General features: G+C 48.5%; 1 protein-coding gene across 1 annotated transcript; it reads left to right on the top strand.

Moving 5' to 3' along the window:
- The first annotated feature begins 246 nt into the window (after positions 1-246).
- zbtb40 (zinc finger and BTB domain containing 40) lies at positions 247-17,747 on the top strand. Its single transcript, XM_079741830.1, has 12 exons — positions 247-336; positions 1,265-1,415; positions 1,675-2,447; positions 2,775-2,986; positions 3,611-3,797; positions 5,023-5,421; positions 10,809-11,015; positions 11,340-11,504; positions 11,846-12,060; positions 12,772-12,931; positions 15,759-16,048; positions 16,763-17,747. Exons 2-12 carry the CDS (start codon positions 1,267-1,269, stop codon positions 16,958-16,960), a joined length of 2,955 nt encoding a protein of 984 aa, XP_079597956.1. The 5' UTR covers positions 247-336; positions 1,265-1,266; the 3' UTR covers positions 16,961-17,747.
- The last annotated feature ends 1,453 nt before the right edge of the window (positions 17,748-19,200 follow it).

Genomic DNA, 19,200 nt, shown 5'->3' with positions numbered 1-19,200 from the left:
AATAGTGTGAACAGATATACCCTGCAGATTAGGTCATTCATCAGTAATGGAAATATACACAAATATATAGATATAAAATATACAAATCTTATAGAAGCATTAAAAGCACTGTATTATTCACACAAAACCAAACCAGGTTTGTGTGAACATAAAAATCTCAATTGAAAAAAGCGTCTACACGTCATTGTCATTGTCGTTTACGCATGGGCGTCTCATCTCGCCCGTGCATTTTTTTTTCGCGATGACGCCATTTTCAAAAGACCGAAGCTTTATTGGGATCCTACGACTGTTCGTCGATGAAGTTTAAATAAAGAATCGGACCGTTTGAATTACAAGGTAAAATGGAGTGGGCACACGTTTTATGGACGCGGTCATGTGTAAAACGTTCGTTTATTCTCCTAAAGTAGTTAATATCATTCAAGCGGTAGCTTGAATGATATCTTCTGTTAGCTTCTGTAGCTACCTCCCCGGTAGCTACGGAAGCTAACTCAAAATGCAACCTTCCCCACAGTGGGGTTAGACTAGACAAGTTAAAACAAACTGGTTTGCACTAGACCATTCAACCAAAGGGGTTTCACTGCAGCATACGACCCGCTCGTGGGTTCGAGCAATAGCTTTACTGGTTGCCATCTACTCGTCGCATTTCTCCCATGAGTAATAAACTAGTCATCAACCAGCCGACCATGATAAAGCTCCCTTTGTACCTCACCAACAACACGGGTTAAGGAGCCCTCCTGGCCATGCTCAAATGGATAAGGCCTCATCACTATGAATTAAACTTTGCTATTGACACGAACCATAACACTGCACTACCATCTTAGCAATGCATGGGGAATTTGACCATCATATTTCGACATAATCTTTTCTACATTATTTACGGCACTACTTATCAAACCTTGGAGGGGCATGGGTTGCAGGTTCTGTTAATAGGATATGAATGACATTTACATTTAGGGCATTTAGCAGACGCTTTTATCCAAAGCGACTTACAATAAGTGCATTTGTTACAATAAGTACATTTGTCATAAGAAGTGAAACTGTCGGTACAGTAAAGATGTTCATAGAACCAAGTGCAAGTATTACAATCGCTAGGCTAACCCATTCCCCGTCTAAAGCAATGATAGCAGCTACTGTAGATGAATGAAATGAAATGAAAGAATGAAATGACATGAAGCGCCTAGCCAGTCCTGATAAGCTGAAATGGTTCTATGTTCATAAAACGGTAGAACAAAACATTGTTGTCTCTGCATGGCCTTCTGCTCAGGCATGGACCTGACGAATTACAGCAAGCAGCTCATGCAGCAGCTGTGGGCCCTGAGGACGGAGGGCAAGTTCTGCGACTGCACCATATTAGTGGGTGACACTCCTCACAGCGCGCACAAGCTGGTGCTGGGAGCCACCAGTATGCTCTTCAGGTACATCCCCCCCGGCACATGTCTCTGTTGATGGCTTGTAATGCGATCAATGCTCTGCATTCATTGAGGTGTATTAAACCCCCTTGGTATGTGAATGGTGATATGAAACACGCTCACACAGATCATGACCCGGTTGTAATATTGACTGTTGAAAGCAAATGACCACCTGATTGCATGCGCTTACTACGACCCGATTTAAGATGTGTTTTATTAGACCACTTGAATTGCGTTGAGTGCTCTATGCTTTGCGCCCAATCAGATCTCTGCTGGAAGGCTCTGACACCATCTCTATCGACACGGCGGTGGTGTCGTCGCAGGAATTCTCCTGCCTGCTGGACCTGGCCTACACGGGCAAGCTGCCCACTGGAAAGCACAACGTCAGCCGCGTCATCGCCTCGGCAGACAGCTTGCAGATGTACGATGTGGCCGTGCGCTGCAAGAACATCCTCAGTAGGCTGGTTGGGGCCCAGCCCAGGCCTGCAGCTGCTGCTGCTGTCACCACCACCAAGGCTGAGCCTCAGAACCAGGCTGAGCCTCAGACCCAGAACCAGGCTGAGCCTCAGACCCAGAACCAGGCTGTGCCTCAGAACCAGGCTGAGCCTCAGACCCAGAACCAGGCTGAGCCTCAGAACCAGGCTGAGCCTCAGACCCAGAACCAGGCTGAGCCTCAGACCCAGGCTGAGCCTCAGACCCAGAACCAGGCTGAGCCTCAGAACCAGGCTGAGCCTCAGACCCAGACCCAGGCTGAGCCTCAGACCCAGAACCAGGCTGAGCCTGAGAACCAGGCTGAGCCTCAGCCCCAGAACCAGGCTGAGCCTCAGACCCAGGCCGAGAGGGGAATGCCGCCCGCAGGACACCCAGCATCCCCAGCTGAAGACCAGGTGCAGTCGGAGGCTGTGAAAGCCAGGCTGGAGAGCAGAGAGGAAGTAGAGGAGTATCTTGGCCATAGGAGGCTTGCTGGGTCAAAGAGGCAGGGAAGTGTGGAAGCGCCAAGCCCTAAAATCCCTCGTATGGATGTCCTGGGGTCCAACGGTGGGTTGCTCAAGCTCACGTGAAGGCTCAAATGATGGCACCACTGGATGACGAGCTAGGCAGTACTTATCAATTGCTTTTTCCTCGTTCTAAATCATTTGTGCCCACGGTTTCAACTAACCAGCTTGGCTAATATGACCTGAAAGGATGATATCAAGCTGTTTCGGTTGAAATTCCCAATGATTATTCAGATGCATCATTATCACAATGATCATGGTGAAATTGAATTCATAGGTTTATTTGTTAATGAATATATATGGCTTTAATATAGAACGACTGATGGTTTTCCAATGATAACCAATGAACCTTCTGACTCCATTGAACCAGACCGGGACGTCTGCGTGCCCAGGCCGCTCCTCGGTCCTCTGACGGAGTCGTCAGAGGAGGCGCCCGCTGCCCCCAAGCGCCATCCTCCCTGGACGGCGGGCGCTCTGCTGGAGCGCTCCGGGGCGCTGCTGGAGCTCCTGGGGGGCGTGGCCTCCCTTGCAGAGCTCCTCCCCCGGGCGGCGGCCAGCTGCCTGGAGGGTCAGGAGAGAGAGGTGAAGGGGGCATGGCCACACTCTATACACAGTCAGCTGGTCTAACTACGTCGTTCAGGTGTTGGTAGGGGTGGCGCTCGGGATAACCTGACGCGTAGGTAAGACGTCCAATCGTTTCTTTCGACTGAATGAAAGTATTGGACGGTTAAGCCTGCGACAGACGTAACTACCAGATTATTGTTATGTTTGGCAGAGCATTTTCTTAGTGTTTGCTGTCTGGATATAAAGAAAAAAATAATTATTCTAAAATAAGTTCCCTTACCTATTAAGGGGTATTCATTTTGTATTATAATTGTTTGATTGCATTGCTGTTGGGTTTGACCACTTTTAATGCTTTCAGTCCATTGTATCGCTGTAATAATTCCCTCAACCTAGTGAATACTGTATTTTCATACAAGCATCCATCACCTCCATGAGAGGTTCCAGACGGCTCTGATTTCCCACCTCGCTGCTTCGCTTGAACTTTAGAGAGCTCAACCCTGTCCCCTGTTGACGCCAACCTCTTGAAGTATCCGATCAAACTGACGCCTGTCCGCTATACTCTCCACCGCGTCGTGATTGGTCCATGCAGCCTCCAGGCTCTGCTGAAGCTCCTCCAGGTTGCCTGACGCCTCTGTCCTGCAGGTGGTGCTGGCGTGCTGCTCGGGGGAGGCAACGCCTACCGCCGCCGCCCGGCTGGTGGCCCGGCTGAGAGAGGGGCTCATGAGCGAGGCCGGGACGCTGGCGCTGCTCGCCGCCCTCCAAGAGGAGTCCCCGGCCTCCTGTGGGGCCGGCCTGCTGGCCCTCCTGGGGGAGGTGGAGCGCGCCGCAGGTACGTCCTCAGAGAGCTCAGTGGGCGGGGCTTCCTCAGGAACCTGCTCTCAGCGAGAACTCAGAATCAAATGACATGTCGTAGGGACGAGGAATAGGCCCAAATCCCTGCAGTGAGTTGGGCATGGCAACCGGAGCATTGTGTGAGATTGTTCCGCAGTTGAAAGATGGTGCGATGTTTTTTATTTTATTTCCGTAATCGGAATTTCGTATTCCCGTCTCCATGGAGACAAAACTGGTCTTGATGAACCAATGTTCAGTGATCTAAACTAAACCACAGCGATTATAAAACCGGAGTCGGCAAAGACTTCCTCGGCCTGCCCACTTTAGGCTGCGTGGCAGTAAATAACCACAGTGCAGCACGTACTCCCCAGAGCTGCAGCGCACCCTAAGACACACCAACCCCGCAGGACCCAGAGCGCCCACCCACCTGCACCCCTATCTCCGCTGCAGCAGCAGACCCTGTAGAACCGCCTCCAGGTCCGCTTCAACACAAGTTTACTGCCGTCCTTACAAAGTCCCACCCTACCTCAGCCCAGAAGCCTCTTTTTAAGGTGTTCAGTGTACTATGCACTACCCACACTGTGTACTGTGTTTAACCCAAGCCCTATGGTGTGAGAAGGAACTTGGTGGAACCATCCAACTAAATATGTAGCATGGAGTTTAGAGGCATTGAGCTGAATGCACCGTGTCAATCCAAGTCAAGTCAAGAAGCATGAACCTTAATCCAAGTGAGCCTCTCATAGGGCTTCATCGGCCCATGCTACACAGCTCCCCCTGGGGCACAAATCACACGTCACCCGCGCGCTACTCAGATGCCGCTTTTGTCTGATTTAGACAAAAAGCGGCCTGAGTAGCGCAGGGATCCTTTCTGTCCGGCGAGGACCTGTGTGTGTGTGTGTGTGTGTGTCGGCAGAGATGTGGCGTCCTCCCAGAGCTCGGCACCTTATAGAGCCTTACTCTGTGCCAGAATCAAAAACCCTATCTTCAGTTTGGCTGCGCTACTGCACAGTTGCCGATATAGTTCTACAATTGTTTGTGTTAATGTAAATCCACTGAACATCACTTTAGTTGCCATCGCATCGCAAAGCAGTTCACATTACCGTCAGTTCACATTACCGTCGAATAGCGCCGCTCCTCGGAGGTGTTCCCCTCAGCCTCAAAGGCCCATGGTCCGCCTCGTCATCACAGTCCAGGGGCCCCTCTGGTTTGTCTCCGTCCTCCAGGGTCCACCACTGAGGACCAGGAGGCAGGAAGCGATGGCACCAACGAAGAGGTAGACAAAGAGGATGAAGAAGAAGAAGAAGACGACGACGAGGACGGGGGCGTTAAGGAGGAGGTGAAGTGTGAGGCCGCCGCCTCGGACCCTGATGGCTCCGCCCCACCACAGCCCTTCTCCTGCCGCTGGTGCGAGAAGGGTTTCGCCTTCAAGTGCCGGCTCCGGGCTCACCTCAAGTGCTGCGCCCTGTCGCAGGAGCCCAAGCACCAGTGCCCCCAGTGCCCCGAGCGGCTGCCCACCGTGCGGGCCCTGCAGCGCCACCGCGGGGAGGCCCACCCCAACGGCCCCCAGCCCAAGAAGAAGGTGGCCTGCGACCTGTGTGGCCGCACCTTCGCCCACCCCTCGGGTAGGAATCTGGTTACCTCCGGTTACCTCTGGTTACCTCTGGTTACCTCTGTTTACCTCTGGTTACCTCTGGTTACCTCTGTTTACCTCTGGTTACCTCTGTTTACCTCTGGTTACCTCTGGTTACCTCTGGTTAACTCTGGTTACCTCTGGTTAACTCTGTTTATCTCTGGTTACCTCTGGTTACCTCTGGTTACCTCTGGTTAACTCTGGTTACCTCTGGTTAACTCTGTTACCTGTTTACCTCTGTTTACCTCTGTTTACCTCTGGTTAACTCTGTAACCTGTTTACCTCTGGTTACCTCTGGTTACCTCTGTTTACCTCTGGTTACCTGTTTACCGCTGGTTACCTCTGGTTACCTCTGGTTACCTCTGTTTATCTCTGTTTACCGCTGGTTACCTCTGGTTACCTCCGGTTACCTCTGGTTACCTCTGGTTACCTCTGGTTAACTCTGGTTACCTCTGGTTACCTCTGGTTACCTCCGGTTACCTCTAGTTACCTCTGGTTAACTCTGGTTACCTCTGGTTACCTCTGTTTACCTCTGGTTACCTCTGTTTACCTCTGGTTACCTGTTTACCTCTGTTTACATCTCTTTACCTCTGGTTAACTCTGTTTACCTCTGGTTACCTCTGGTTACCTCTGTTTACCTCTGGTTAACTCTGTTTACCTCTGGTTACCTGTTTACCTCTAGTTACCTCTGTTTACCTCTGGTTACCTCTGTTTACCTCTGGTTACCTCCGGTTACCTCCGGTTACCTCCGGTTACCTCTGGTTACCTGTTTACCTCTGGTTAGCTCTGGTTACCTCCGGTTACCTCTGGTTACCTCTGTTTACCTCTGGTTACCTCTGGTTACCTCTGTTTACCTCTGTTTACCTCTGGTTAACTCTGTTACCTGTTTACCTCTGTTTACCTCTGTTTACCTCTGGTTAACACTGTTACCTGTTTACCTCTGTTTACCTCTGGTTAACTCTGGTTACCTCTGGTTACCTCTGGTTACCTCTGGTTACCTCTGGTTAACTCTGGTTACCTCTGGTTAACTCTGGTTACCTCTGGTTACCTCTGTTTACCTCTGGTTACCTCTGTTTACCTCTGGTTACCTGTTTACCTCTGTTTACATCTCTTTACCTCTGGTTAACTCTGTTTACCTCTGGTTACCTCTGTTTACCTCTGTTTACCTCTGGTTAACTCTGTTTACCTCTGGTTACCTGTTTACCTCTAGTTACCTCTGGTTACCTCTGGTTACCTCTGTTTACCCTTTGGTTAACTCTGGTTACCTGTTTACCTCTGGTTACCTGTTTACCTCTGTTTACCTCTGGTTACCTCTGTTTACCTGTTTACCTCTGGTTACCTCTGGTTACCTCTGGTTACCTCTGTTTACCTCTGGTTACCTCTGGTTACCTCTGTTTACCTCTGGTTACCTCTGTTTACCTCTGTTTACCTGTTTACCTCTGGTTACCTCTGGTTACCTCTGTTTACCTCTGGTTAACTCTGTTTACCTCTGGTTACCTGTTTACCTCTAGTTACCTCTGTTTACCTCTGGTTACCTCTGTTTACCTCTGGTTAACTCTGGTTACCTGTTTACCTCTGGTTACCTGTTTACCTCTGTTTACCTCTGGTTACCTCTGTTTACCTGTTTACCTCTGGTTACCTCTGGTTACCTCTGGTTACCTCTGTTTACCTCTGGTTACCTCTGGTTAACTCTGGTTACCTGTTTACCTCTGGTTAGCTCTGTTTATCTCTGTTTACCTCTGGTTACCTCTGGTTACCTCTGGTTAACTCTGGTTACCTGTTTACCTCTGGTTACCTCTGGTTAAATCTGGTTACCTCTGGTTAACTCTGGTTACCTCTGGTTAACTCTGTTACCTGTTTACCTCTGTTTACCTCTGGTTAACTCTGTTACCTGTTTACCTCTGTTTACCTCTGGTTAACTCTGTTACCTGTTTACTTCTGTTTACCTCTGGTTAACTCTGTAACCTGTTTACCCCTGTTTACCTCTGGTTACCTCTGTTTACCTCCGGTTACCTCTGGTTACCTCTGGTTAACTCTGGTTACCTGTTTACCTCCGGTTACCTCTGGTTACCTCTGTTTACCTCTGGTTACCTCTCTTTACCTCTGGTTAACTCTGTTTACCTCTGGTTACCTCTGTTTACCTCTGTTTACCTCTGGTTAACTCTGTTTACCTCTGGTTACCTGTTTACCTCTAGTTACCTCTGTTTACCTCTGGTTACCTCTGTTTACCTCTGGTTACCTCTGGTTACCTCCGGTTACCTCCGGTTACCTCTGGTTACCTGTTTACCTCTGGTTAGCTCTGGTTACCTCCGGTTACCTCTGGTTACCTCTGTTTACCTCTGGTTACCTCTGGTTACCTCTGTTTACCTCTGTTTACCTCTGGTTAACTCTGTTACCTGTTTACCTCTGTTTACCTCTGTTTACCTCTGGTTAACACTGTTACCTGTTTACCTCTGTTTACCTCTGGTTAACTCTGTTACCTGTTTACCTCTGTTTACCTCCGGTTACCTCTGGTTACCTCTGGTTAACTCTGGTTACCTGTTTACCTCTGGTTAGCTCTGTTTATCTCTGGTTACCTCTGGTTACCTCTGGTTACCTCTGGTTAACTCTGGTTACCTCTGGTTAACTCTGTTACCTGTTTACCTCTGTTTACCTCTGGTTAACTCTGTTACCTGTTTACCTCTGTTTACCTCTGGTTAACTCTGTTACCTGTTTACCTCTGTTTACCTCTGGTTAACTCTGTTTATCTCTGTTTACCTCTGGTTACCTCTGGTTACCCCTGTTGACTCTGGTTACCTCTGGTTAACTCTGTTACCTGTTTACCTCTGTTTACCTCTGTTTACCTCTGGTTAACTCTGTAACCTGTTTACCTCTGGTTACCTCTGGTTAACTCTGTTTACCTCTGGTTACCTCTGTTTACCTCTGGTTACCTCTGTTTACCTCTGGTTACCTCTGGTTAACTCTGTAACCTGTTTACCTCTGTTTACCTCTGGTTACCTCTGTTACCTGTTTACCTCTGTTTACCTCTGTTTACCTCTGGTTAACTCTGTTACCTGTTTACCTCTGTTTACCTCTGTTTACCTCTGGTTAACACTGTTACCTGTTTACCTCTGTATACCTCTGGTTAACTCTGTTACCTGTTTACCTCTGTTTACCTCTGGTTACCTCTGTTTACCTCTGGTTACCTCTGTTTACCTCTGGTTACCTCTGTTTACCTCTGGTTACCTCTGGTTAACTCTGTAACCTGTTTACCTCTGTTTACCTCTGGTTACCTCTGGTTACCTCTGGTTAACTCTGTTACCTGTTTACCTCTGTTTACCTCTGTTTACCTCTGGTTACCTCTGGTTACCTCTGTTTACCTCTGGTTATCTCTGGTTAACTCTGTTACCCGTTTACCTCTGGTTACCTCTGGTTACCTGTTTACCTCTGGTTACCTCTGGTTACCTGTTTACTTCTGGTTACCTCTGGTTACCTGTTTACCTCTGTTTACCTCTGGTTACCTCTGGTTGCCTCTGTTTACCTCTGGTCAACTCTGTTTACCTCTGGTTACCTCTGGTTACCTCTGTTTACCTCTGTTTACCTCTGGTTACCTCTGTTTACCTCTGGTTACCTGTTTACCTCTGTTTACCTCTCTTTACCTCTGGTTAACTCTGTTTACCTCTGGTTACCTCTGGTTACCTCTGTTTACCTCTGTTTACCTCTGGTTAACTCTGTTTACCTCTGGTTACCTGTTTACCTCTAGTTACCTCTGTTTACCTCTGGTTACCTCTGTTTACCCTTTGGTTAACTCTGGTTACCTGTTTACCTCTGGTTACCTGTTTACCTCTGTTTACCTCTGGTTACCTCTGTTTACCTGTTTACCTCTGGTTACCTCTGGTTACCTCTGGTTACCTCTGGTTACCTCTGTTTAACTCTGGTTACCTCTGGTTACCTCTGTTTACCTCTGGTTACCTCTGTTTACCTCTGTTTACCTGTTTACCTCTGGTTACCTCTGGTTACCTCTGTTTACCTCTGGTTAACTCTGTTTACCTCTGGTTACCTGTTTACCTCTAGTTACCTCTGTTTACCTCTGGTTACCTCTGTTTACCTCTGGTTAACTCTGGTTACCTGTTTACCTCTGGTTACCTGTTTACCTCTGGTTACCTCTGGTTACCTCTGTTTACCTGTTTACCTCTGGTTACCTCTGGTTACCTCTGGTTAACTCTGGTTACCTGTTTACCTTTGGTTAGCTCTGTTTATCTCTGGTTACCTCTGGTTAACTCTGGTTACCTGTTTACCTCTGGTTACCTCTGGTTAAATCTGGTTACCTCTGGTTAACTCTGGTTACCTCTGGTTAACTCTGTTACCTGTTTACCTCTGGTTAACTCTGTTACCTGTTTACCTCTGTTTACCTCTGGTTAACTCTGTTACCTGTTTACTTCTGTTTACCTCTGGTTAACTCTGTAACCTGTTTACCCCTGTTTACCTCTGGTTACCTCTGTTTACCTCCGGTTACCTCTGGTTACCTCTGGTTAACTCTGGTTACCTGTTTACCTCCGGTTACCTCTGGTTACCTCTGTTTACCTCTGGTTACCTCTCTTTACCTCTGGTTAACTCTGTTTACCTCTGGTTACCTCTGTTTACCTCTGGTTAACTCTGTTTACCTCTGGTTACCTGTTTACCTCTAGTTACCTCTGTTTACCTCTGGTTACCTCTGTTTACCTCTGGTTAACTCTGGTTACCTGTTTACCTCTGGTTACCTGTTTACCTCTGGTTACCTCTGGTTACCTCTGTTTACCTCTGGTTACCTCTGTTTACCTCTGTTTACCTGTTTACCTCTGGTTACCTCTGGTTACCTCTGTTTGCATCTGGTTACCTCTGTTTACCTCTGGTTACCTGTTTACCTCTGTTTACCTCTCTTTACCTCTGGTTAACTCTGTTTACCTCTGGTTACCTCTGGTTAACTCTGTTTACCTCTGGTTACCTGTTTACCTCTAGTTACCTCTGTTTACCTCTGGTTACCTCTGTTTACCTCTGGTTAACTCTGGTTACCTGTTTACCTCTGGTTACCTGTTTACCTCTGGTTTCCTCTGGTTACCTCTGTTTACCTCTGGTTACCTCTGTTTACCTCTGTTTACCTGTTTACCTCTGGTTACCTCTGTTTACCTCTGGTTACCTCTGGTTACCTCTGGTTACCTCTGGTTACCTCTGGTTACCTCTGGTTACCTCTGGTTAACTCTGTTTATCTCTGTTAAACACTGTTTAATTCTGTTAAAGAGTCTGTTGAAACAGATTCCCGCAATTATATTTAGATGTCCTGTCTGGGATGAAGAACTCTTGTGTTGTGACTTCTCGGCACCCGATAACTTCTTACCTTCTTGCCCCCCCGCCCGCCCCCAGGCATGATCTACCACAAGCGCACGGAGCACTTTGAAGAGAAGCCTTTTGCGTGTGACGAGTGTGGGACCAAGTTCGCTGCCAACTCGTCCCTGAAGAACCACATGCGGCTGCACACGGGCGAGAAGCCCTATCACTGCAGGCACTGTGACATGAGCTTCAGCGTGGCCGCCGCCCTGGCCTACCACACCAAGAAGAAGCACTCCGAGGGTACCGCGCACGCACACACACACGAACATGAACACGCACAACTCCATGAGCTTCAGCATGGCCTCATACCTGCCCCCCCCCCACACACACACGCATACATACTTTCATTTTTCACTAAATCCTCACTAAAAGTATCCTATTGTCACACATAGGATGTTGAAGGATGCCCATATTCATTTGTGTGTGTGTGTGTGTGTGTGTGTGTGTGTGTGTGTGTGTGTGTGTGCGTGTGTGCTTGTGTGCGTGTGTGTGTGTGTGTGTGTGCGTGTGCGTGTGTGCGTGTGCGTGTGTGCGTGTGTGTGTGTGTGTGTGTGTGTGTTCCAGGTAAGATGTATGCCTGCCAGTACTGTGAGGCCCTGTTCGCCCAGTCCATCGAGCTGACCCGCCATGTGCGCACACACACGGGCGACCGGCCATATGTGTGTCGCGAGTGTGGCAAAGGTTACAGCCAGGCGAGCGGGCTTACTGTCCACCTCCAGACCTACCACAGTGAGCGCACACACACACACACACACACACACACACACACACACACACACACACACACACACACACACACCTCTGGGTCCACCTCCAGACCCACTACAGTGAGTACACACGCACACACCTCGCTCACGCATCGCAGCACGTACACACACTGCAGCACACACACTGCAGCACGCACACACACACACACGTGGTGTAGCAATCAACAGAGCACTCTAAACCTTTAGATAGGTAATGAACTGGAAGGCTTCTCTTTAGGGAGGACTGCTTAGTGAAGAGACAAACTGTGGTTTAATGTGAGTGTTTTGGACAAAGTTCAGAGCTGTGTGTCGTGGCCTCACCAGACATCCTGGAGCCCCACGACTGCCAGAAGTGCCGTCTGAGCTTCTCGTCAGTGGAGGAGCACAGGAAGCACCTCCAGGACAGCCACCCGCGTGATTTCCACAAGTGCCCCGTCTGCCACAAGGTGTTCCACAGCGCCATCCTGCTGGAGAAACACAAAGGCATGCACTCTGGGGTGAAGCCCTACAGCTGCGACCTCTGCCAGAAGTCGTACCAGGTAGGGTTCCCAGGCGCCCAGGGCAGCAGGGAGCAACCGTACCTCCACAGGGGCAATGATGCAGACCAAATGTTTGGGGTGGGAGCGAGACAGAGCGAGACGCCTCACCCTCACTGCTCTGATGAGGTCGCTGTCGCCTTGCATGGCTGACACCACCGTCGGTGTGAACGTGTGAATGAAGGGTTGTAAGTCGCTTTGGATAAAAGCAAAAAAAAGTATGTTCTTGGAAAATAAGAAAATCTTTCTTTATACTTTGTTGGAGGATGATAGTCACTTTAGCAGAAATCACTCATACATGTTGTAGATAATGCAATAGAAAATGCTTTCATAAGAAAAAACAAAAGGATACATATAGAAGTTAACAACATTATGTGATGTAATGTCACAAGGTAGTTCAGTAGAAGTTTAGATTGGTTTATCAAATAACCCATCATACATCTGTAACCATCATTGAATTGGCACTCATAGGGTTCGTTTGGTGGCCCCTATGGTGATAACATGACAGCAATACCATAGATCCCAACGTTCTGATGTTCATAACACTAGAAAAGGCCTTCATCAGTGGGCCATTGGCTCCTGCTCCCTCATTCAGCCATCCTCCAGACGGCCACTTTAAGGACTAACTTAGCTTATCACATGGGGGCTAGCGCTGGAAGACCTGGGTCTGTGATCGGTTAGCAACGCCTTCCTGTTGTCTTCTTGGTTCTCCAGCAACTGTCGGGCCTGTGGTACCACAACAGGACCAACCACCCGGAGGTGTACGCCAGCCAGACCAGCAAGTCCCTCAAGTGCCTGGTTCAGTGCGACGTCTGCTTCAAGTTCTTCCCCAACGCCAGCAGCCTGAGCTCCCACCAGGCGCTGGAGCACGCCGGTAAGCCCTGCTGCGTTCCCCCGTCAGACACGGCCTGTCAGACACGGCCCCCGTCAGACACGCCCCATACAGACACGCCCCCTCATCAGACACGCCCCCCGTCAGACACGGCCCATACAGACACGGCCCCCGTCAGACACGGCCTGTCAGACACGGCCTGTCAGACACGGCCTGTCAGACACGCCCCCCGTCAGACACGCCCCCGTCAGACACGCCCCCTCATCAGACATGGCCTGTCAGACACGGCCTGTCAGACACGCCCCATACAGACACGCCCCCCGTCAGACACGCCCCATACAGACACGCCCCCTCATCAGACACGCCCCCCGTCAGACACGCCCCCTCATCAGACACGCCCCCCGTCAGACACGCCCCATACAGACACGCCCCCCGTCAGACACGCCCCATACAGATACGCCCCCTCATCAGACACGCCCCCTCATCAGACACGCCCTCTCGTCAGACACAGCCCGTACTGACACGCCCCCTCATCAGACACGCCCCCTCACCAGACACGCCCCCTCATCAGACACGCCCCCTCATCAGACACGCCCCCCGTCAGGCACGCCCCCTCATCAGACACGCCCCCTCATCAGACACGCCCCCTCATCAGACACGCCCCCTCATCACACACGCCCCCTCATCACACACAGCTCGTACAGACACGCCCCCTCATCAGACACGCCCCTTCATCACACACGCCCCCTCATCAGACACGCCCCCTCATCAGACACGCCCCTCATCAGACACGCCCCCTCACCAGACACGCCCCCTCATCAGACACACCCCTTCTTCAGACACGCCCCCTCATCAGACACGCCCCCTCATCAGACCCTGAGGCTCCTGGCTGGAGAGCGGCCCATTCAGTCGGTCAAATTCAAACCATTTATTCATTTAAATTCCATTTTCTAATGCATTCTTTCCCCACATGTTAACTGTCTGGTGTCTGTGACGCCACCCACTGGTTCTAACACAAACGTTTAGATGTGGTAGATTTGCCTTCTCCCGAGCTCGTCATCATTTAACCAGCAAGAGAAACAACCCATTGTTGGACTTGCATCCTCGCATTAGTCTTAAAGGAGAAATCCGGTGTAGAATGGATCTGGGATATGTTTAATATGATTACGAGTTGGGATGTTCGTTTGGGAGCAAAAAAGCGCATGTAGACGCATTCTTAAAGGACAATTCCGGTATTTTGAACATTGAGCCCCCTTTCTGGTTTGTGTAGGAGAAAATAGAGTTGTTAACACCGAAATTTTGAATATTGGTCCTGTCTCGAGCATTTGGCTGATTTCGAATCGCCCCTTCCTGCTTCACAATGGCTGGCTATGGGCATTCACAAACACCTCTTAACCTTAGGGATATGTTAACCTCTATTTCCTCCTAGACAAACCAGAAAAGGGGCTCAATGTTCAAAATACCGGAATTGTCCTTTAAGTTGGCTGTTTTTAGCCGATTCTACCAAAACGCTATAAACTTTGAACGATGGGGGCATGTGTTAAGGTAAAAGCTAAATCGCTATTTTAAACCATTTAAAAGGCTAGAAGTAGCCCGACACTTCTTTGGTAGTATAATAAGGTTCTTAAAATATAAAACGAGGCATTGATAACTTTGTAAGTATACAGATTGTTTATTAAAAATGACATTTTATACACACAATACCATCAGTAGTTTACCCGTCGACGCCATCTTGTCTTTAAGACTCAATAAGTCGATTGGCAAACATAGAGCTTGCGTGTTGAATCAGAATCAGAATCAGAAAACTTGATTGATCCCCGGGGGGAAATTGTTTTGTTCCAGGTGCTCCATACAAATAGAAATTACAAGCATAGAAGATAAGATTATAAAATTCACGGATGTCACAAGCTCTGTGTTCGCCAATCTACCTATGAATGTGTCGGGCTACTTCTAGCCTTTTAAGTGGTTTAATAGAGCGATTTCGTTTCGAACACATACCCCCATCGTTCCAAGTTTATAGCGTTTTGGTAGAATCGGCTAAAAACAGCCAACTGAAGAGTGCGTCTACATGCACTTTTCTGCTCCCAAACGAAAATCCTAACTCGTTATCATATTAAACATATCCCAGATCTCTCTGGGATATGTTTTCTCCTTTTAATGAGAAATAGTTTGGTGGAGAGACAAACAGTGGTTTAATGTTAGTGTTTTGATCAAGGTTTGGTCTATGGTTCCCCCCTACAAGAGCTAGCCTCTTGTAGGGCCTCTTAAAACGTTACCTAGCCAAGAACAAATGACTGTGTTACGAGAATGAAACCGCATTTCTTCCCTTTGACTTAAAATTGGCCCTGACAACATTATGGAAAGGATCCCTTCAGAGAAAAAAATGTGTTACTTTACTTCACCTGATCCAGTCGCTTTCTAACTGTGTCTCGTTCTAGGAAAAGTCTCGCTCTGAAAGCTCATTGTTTTGTTGTCACTGGAAATGTCCTTATTGTCATTTCGATTTCATCTGTCCTTCACCCAAACCATTGGATCAGTGGATCCCAACCTTGGGCTAGGGACCCGGTACCGAGTCGCGAAGAAAGAATAAATAACTTTGAATTTTTTATTTGAAAGTATAAAAGGTTAGGGACCGCTGTTTTAGATAACACAAGCTACGCTTTCTGTAGTCCAACACGAGCCACTGTGCTCTCTCCAGCTCACGTTTCAACACCCCAATGCTCGCCTCTCCTTGAGACACGATAAGAAACAGACGGGGGCCGAGCCGACGGTCAGGAACCGGGTTGTAACCTGAGGGTACCTGTGTGCGCTGCGGGCCTTCCCGCCCCAGTGTACCAATGCTCATCCCTCCCCACCTCCCTGTCTGCAGACCCTGCGGTGGAGGCGGCGGTGCGCTGCCCGTACTGCCCCGCCCTGCTGGGGGGCGAGGAGGAGCTCCAGGAGCACAGCACCAGCCAGCACTTCAGCCCCGGGGGCACGGCCTTCAGCTGCTCCCTGTGCCCGCTGCTCTGCCCCAGCCAGCAGCTGCTGCAGGAGCACTACCTGGCCTGCCACGTGGAGGCGCTGGTGGAGCAGGCAGACCAGGGGGCCGCCGTTGGAGGAGGAGGAGAGGAGGAGGCAGCAGAGGAGGAAGAGGAGGCCTTTATCTCGGACGGCGCGGTGAGAGATCTCTTTAGGGTGTTGGAACGGCTCCTGGCTCACACAGAGGCTGTTCTATGGATGCTGTGTGTTGTTGTTTGCACACGTGTTGACACTAGTTTGATGTCCAGCCTGTGGTCGGGGAAGGATGGCCTCCTTCCACTCACGTTCTCCAGAGCCACTTCCACCCTGATCCCTCGTCATGTGCCCTTTGACCAATCGCTATTCTCTCTGTAAACGACAAGACCAACTGAATCAATCATAATGGCTCCACGACTACACTAGCCAGATTAACCATTGTGGGCTCTATGGAAAGATAATACTTATATATTGAATATAGATCTGTTTGTCTTGTAACACTACACTAAACATCCTAAAATATTGTGTCTCTCCTAGAGAGGATTGTCTGGATTCAAGGATAGTTTGAATGGTGTAATAGGAAGGAGGCATCTCTTGGCTCTTGTTTGGTGCCAAACATGTTTGGTCATTGTGTCAATGTTACGCATAATATGTAATGCTCTGTAATCAGATACAACTGTGGACAAATGACACATCGATTTCTTTAAGCACCTTTGAAGCCCCTTGTAGTAGCCGTTTGGTCTGGACAGAGTTGATCTGGACATTCAGATACAGACATACCCGACCGTTAGACTGAAGGGCAAACTGCGACGAGGGCTGGAGTGTTGCCACGTGTCATCACTCGTTCCAAAACGTTGTCGTCCTCTCCCTCCGCAGGTGATCCCGACAGAGCCTCTTCTGGACGGGGCGGAGTCAGTCCTCTCCCTGGACCCATCGCAGATGGCCGGCTCTCAGCAGGTGTTCGTGGCCCTGGGGGGCGGGGCCGTGGCGGAGCTGTCGGCAGACATGGTGGCGGTCAACATGGACGACCTGCTCAACGGCACGGTCACCTTCATCTGTGAAGACAAACCGTGAGGTCGGCCACTCAGGACCCAACCCCTTAGGGTTACTGCGCCTTCACCTCTCAGGAGCCTGACGGGTGCAGGGATGACAGGTGGGCTGCTGTGGCCTAACACCGAAGTCCAATCTCAGGGATGGCAGCAAACGTGTCCCAGGAATGGAAACAGCATTCTGGGCCTAGACCAGAATCTGCATTTCTCTTTCTAACCAGAAACTGTGCTGTTCATTTCGTTGGTGGCCACTTAGGTTGATACGTTTAGATTGTTTCTACCAAATTAAAAGGAATTCAAGTAAAAAAAAAACTCTGGGGAAACCATGTTCAGCAAAGAATGAAGATAGGTAACTTCTGTCCTGAAGAGAATGCATGTAAAAAGAGTAGGAAGTGGGTTAGATCACATTATGCATATGTCACAATTGTGTGATGTGGATATTGAACACCTGCTCTGCTGGTAACATCGTCCGTCTGTACAAGACAATGAACTGCAGCGATCAACCACCCTGCGTCTGGGCGTCGGAGGAGCCAGCGTCGCCCCCTAGAGGGCGTGGGGCAGCATAACCACCTTGTAGGCCAAGGTCACCACCCCTGGTTCTGAAGAGGAAAGGTTGGAATGGGCCTCTACAGAAGAATGGATCAGAAAACCTTGTTTATTGCGTAATGCATGATTAAATACAATAGTCCTATTCTCACAATGTAGAAAATGCGTACGTATGAACATAAAACAGCCAAACTCGTATTTACCAATGAGCCAGGAAGCAAGCTGCTGTGTCCTTTATTTCTCGACATTTATCAAAACATCCATAGCGAAATACAAGAAAATGAAAGTACTCGACCAAGCATGACCAACAGCACGAAACATCTAGAAGATTTTATCTTGAGTGTCTGTGAATCAGGCTGAGAATAATAAGGGAGTCCCAACAAAATAAAATACTGTTGTTAATAATAATAAATAAACTATTTTTAACAATCATATTAAATCAGGTTAAAATATGTTAATTAGGAACATTAGAAATGACTTCTGTGAAGTCATGCGGCGTAACATCAGCTCATTCACCTTGTGGATGAGAGTGATCCACCCTGTACAAGAGGGGCTATTACTGGAAGGGTGCTACTGTAAGGTAACATACAAGTACCATAAAGAGTACAGACCAGAGGGCCTATTACTGGAAGAGTGCTACTGTAAGGTTAGATACAAGTACCATAAAGAGTACAGACCAGAGGGGCTATTACTGGAAGGGTGCTACTGTAAGGTTAGATACAAGTACCATAAAGAGTACAGACCAGAGGGGCTGTTATTGGAAGGGTGCTACTGTAAGGTAACATACAAGTACCATAAAGAGTACAGACCAGAGAGGCTATTACTGGAAGGGTGCTACTGTAAGGTAACATACAAGTACCATAAAGAGTACAGACCAGAGGGGCTGTTACTGGAAGAGTGCTACTGTAAGGTTAGATACAAGTACCATAAAGAGTACAGACCAGAGGGGCTATTACTGGAAGGGTGCTACTGTAAGGTTAGATACAAGTACCATAAAGAGTACAGACCAGAGGGGCTATTACTGGAAGAGTGCTACTGTAAGGTTAGATACAAGTACCATAAAGAGTACAGACCAGAGGGGCTATTACTGGAAGAGTGCTACTGTAAGGTTAGATACAAGTACCATAAAGAGTACAGACCAGAGGGGCTATTACTGGAAGAGTGCTACTGTAAGGTTAGATACAAGTACCATAAAAGGTTGATACAGTTTTAACCCGAATAAGGCCACTGGTTATATATATATGGTCATATACAATATAGATTGAAAGACCAAGATGTGCACCAAATGTGGTTGAAATTGCGAAGGTTTGAAGTTAGAGGGAGAATGAAACTTAGTAGCAACAACAAAAGGACACCTTAACATACTTTTTGTAGACCAATCAAACTTATTATTACTTGATACATTGCGGTGGATATGGTCTGTATCAGTTTGTTATCATGTCTGAACAAGTCTTGCTCAAGGAACCAACGGAAACGTTGGTGCGGGACATTCCCCTAAGACAATCTCCACCCTTCAACCATTGGTCAGCCAGTCAGGGGCAAAAACAAGTAGGCTACTTTAGGAGGAAGTACGATGACGTGACGCTATTGCCCCAAAGATATCCATTGCGGCCCGTTTCATTAATTACGGCTGCAGCGTTCTCGCTAGATTGTGACCAAAAAAAGAAGATTGGTTTGTATTAGTCCCGTAGACACAACATGGTGGGAAAATGAAGTCCA

The sequence above is a fragment of the Pollachius pollachius genome (genome assembly GCF_949987615.1).
Source record: "Pollachius pollachius genome assembly, chromosome: 8".
Taxonomy (NCBI): Eukaryota; Metazoa; Chordata; class Actinopteri; order Gadiformes; family Gadidae; genus Pollachius; species Pollachius pollachius.
This window is presented reverse-complemented; position numbering and strand designations above follow the sequence as displayed.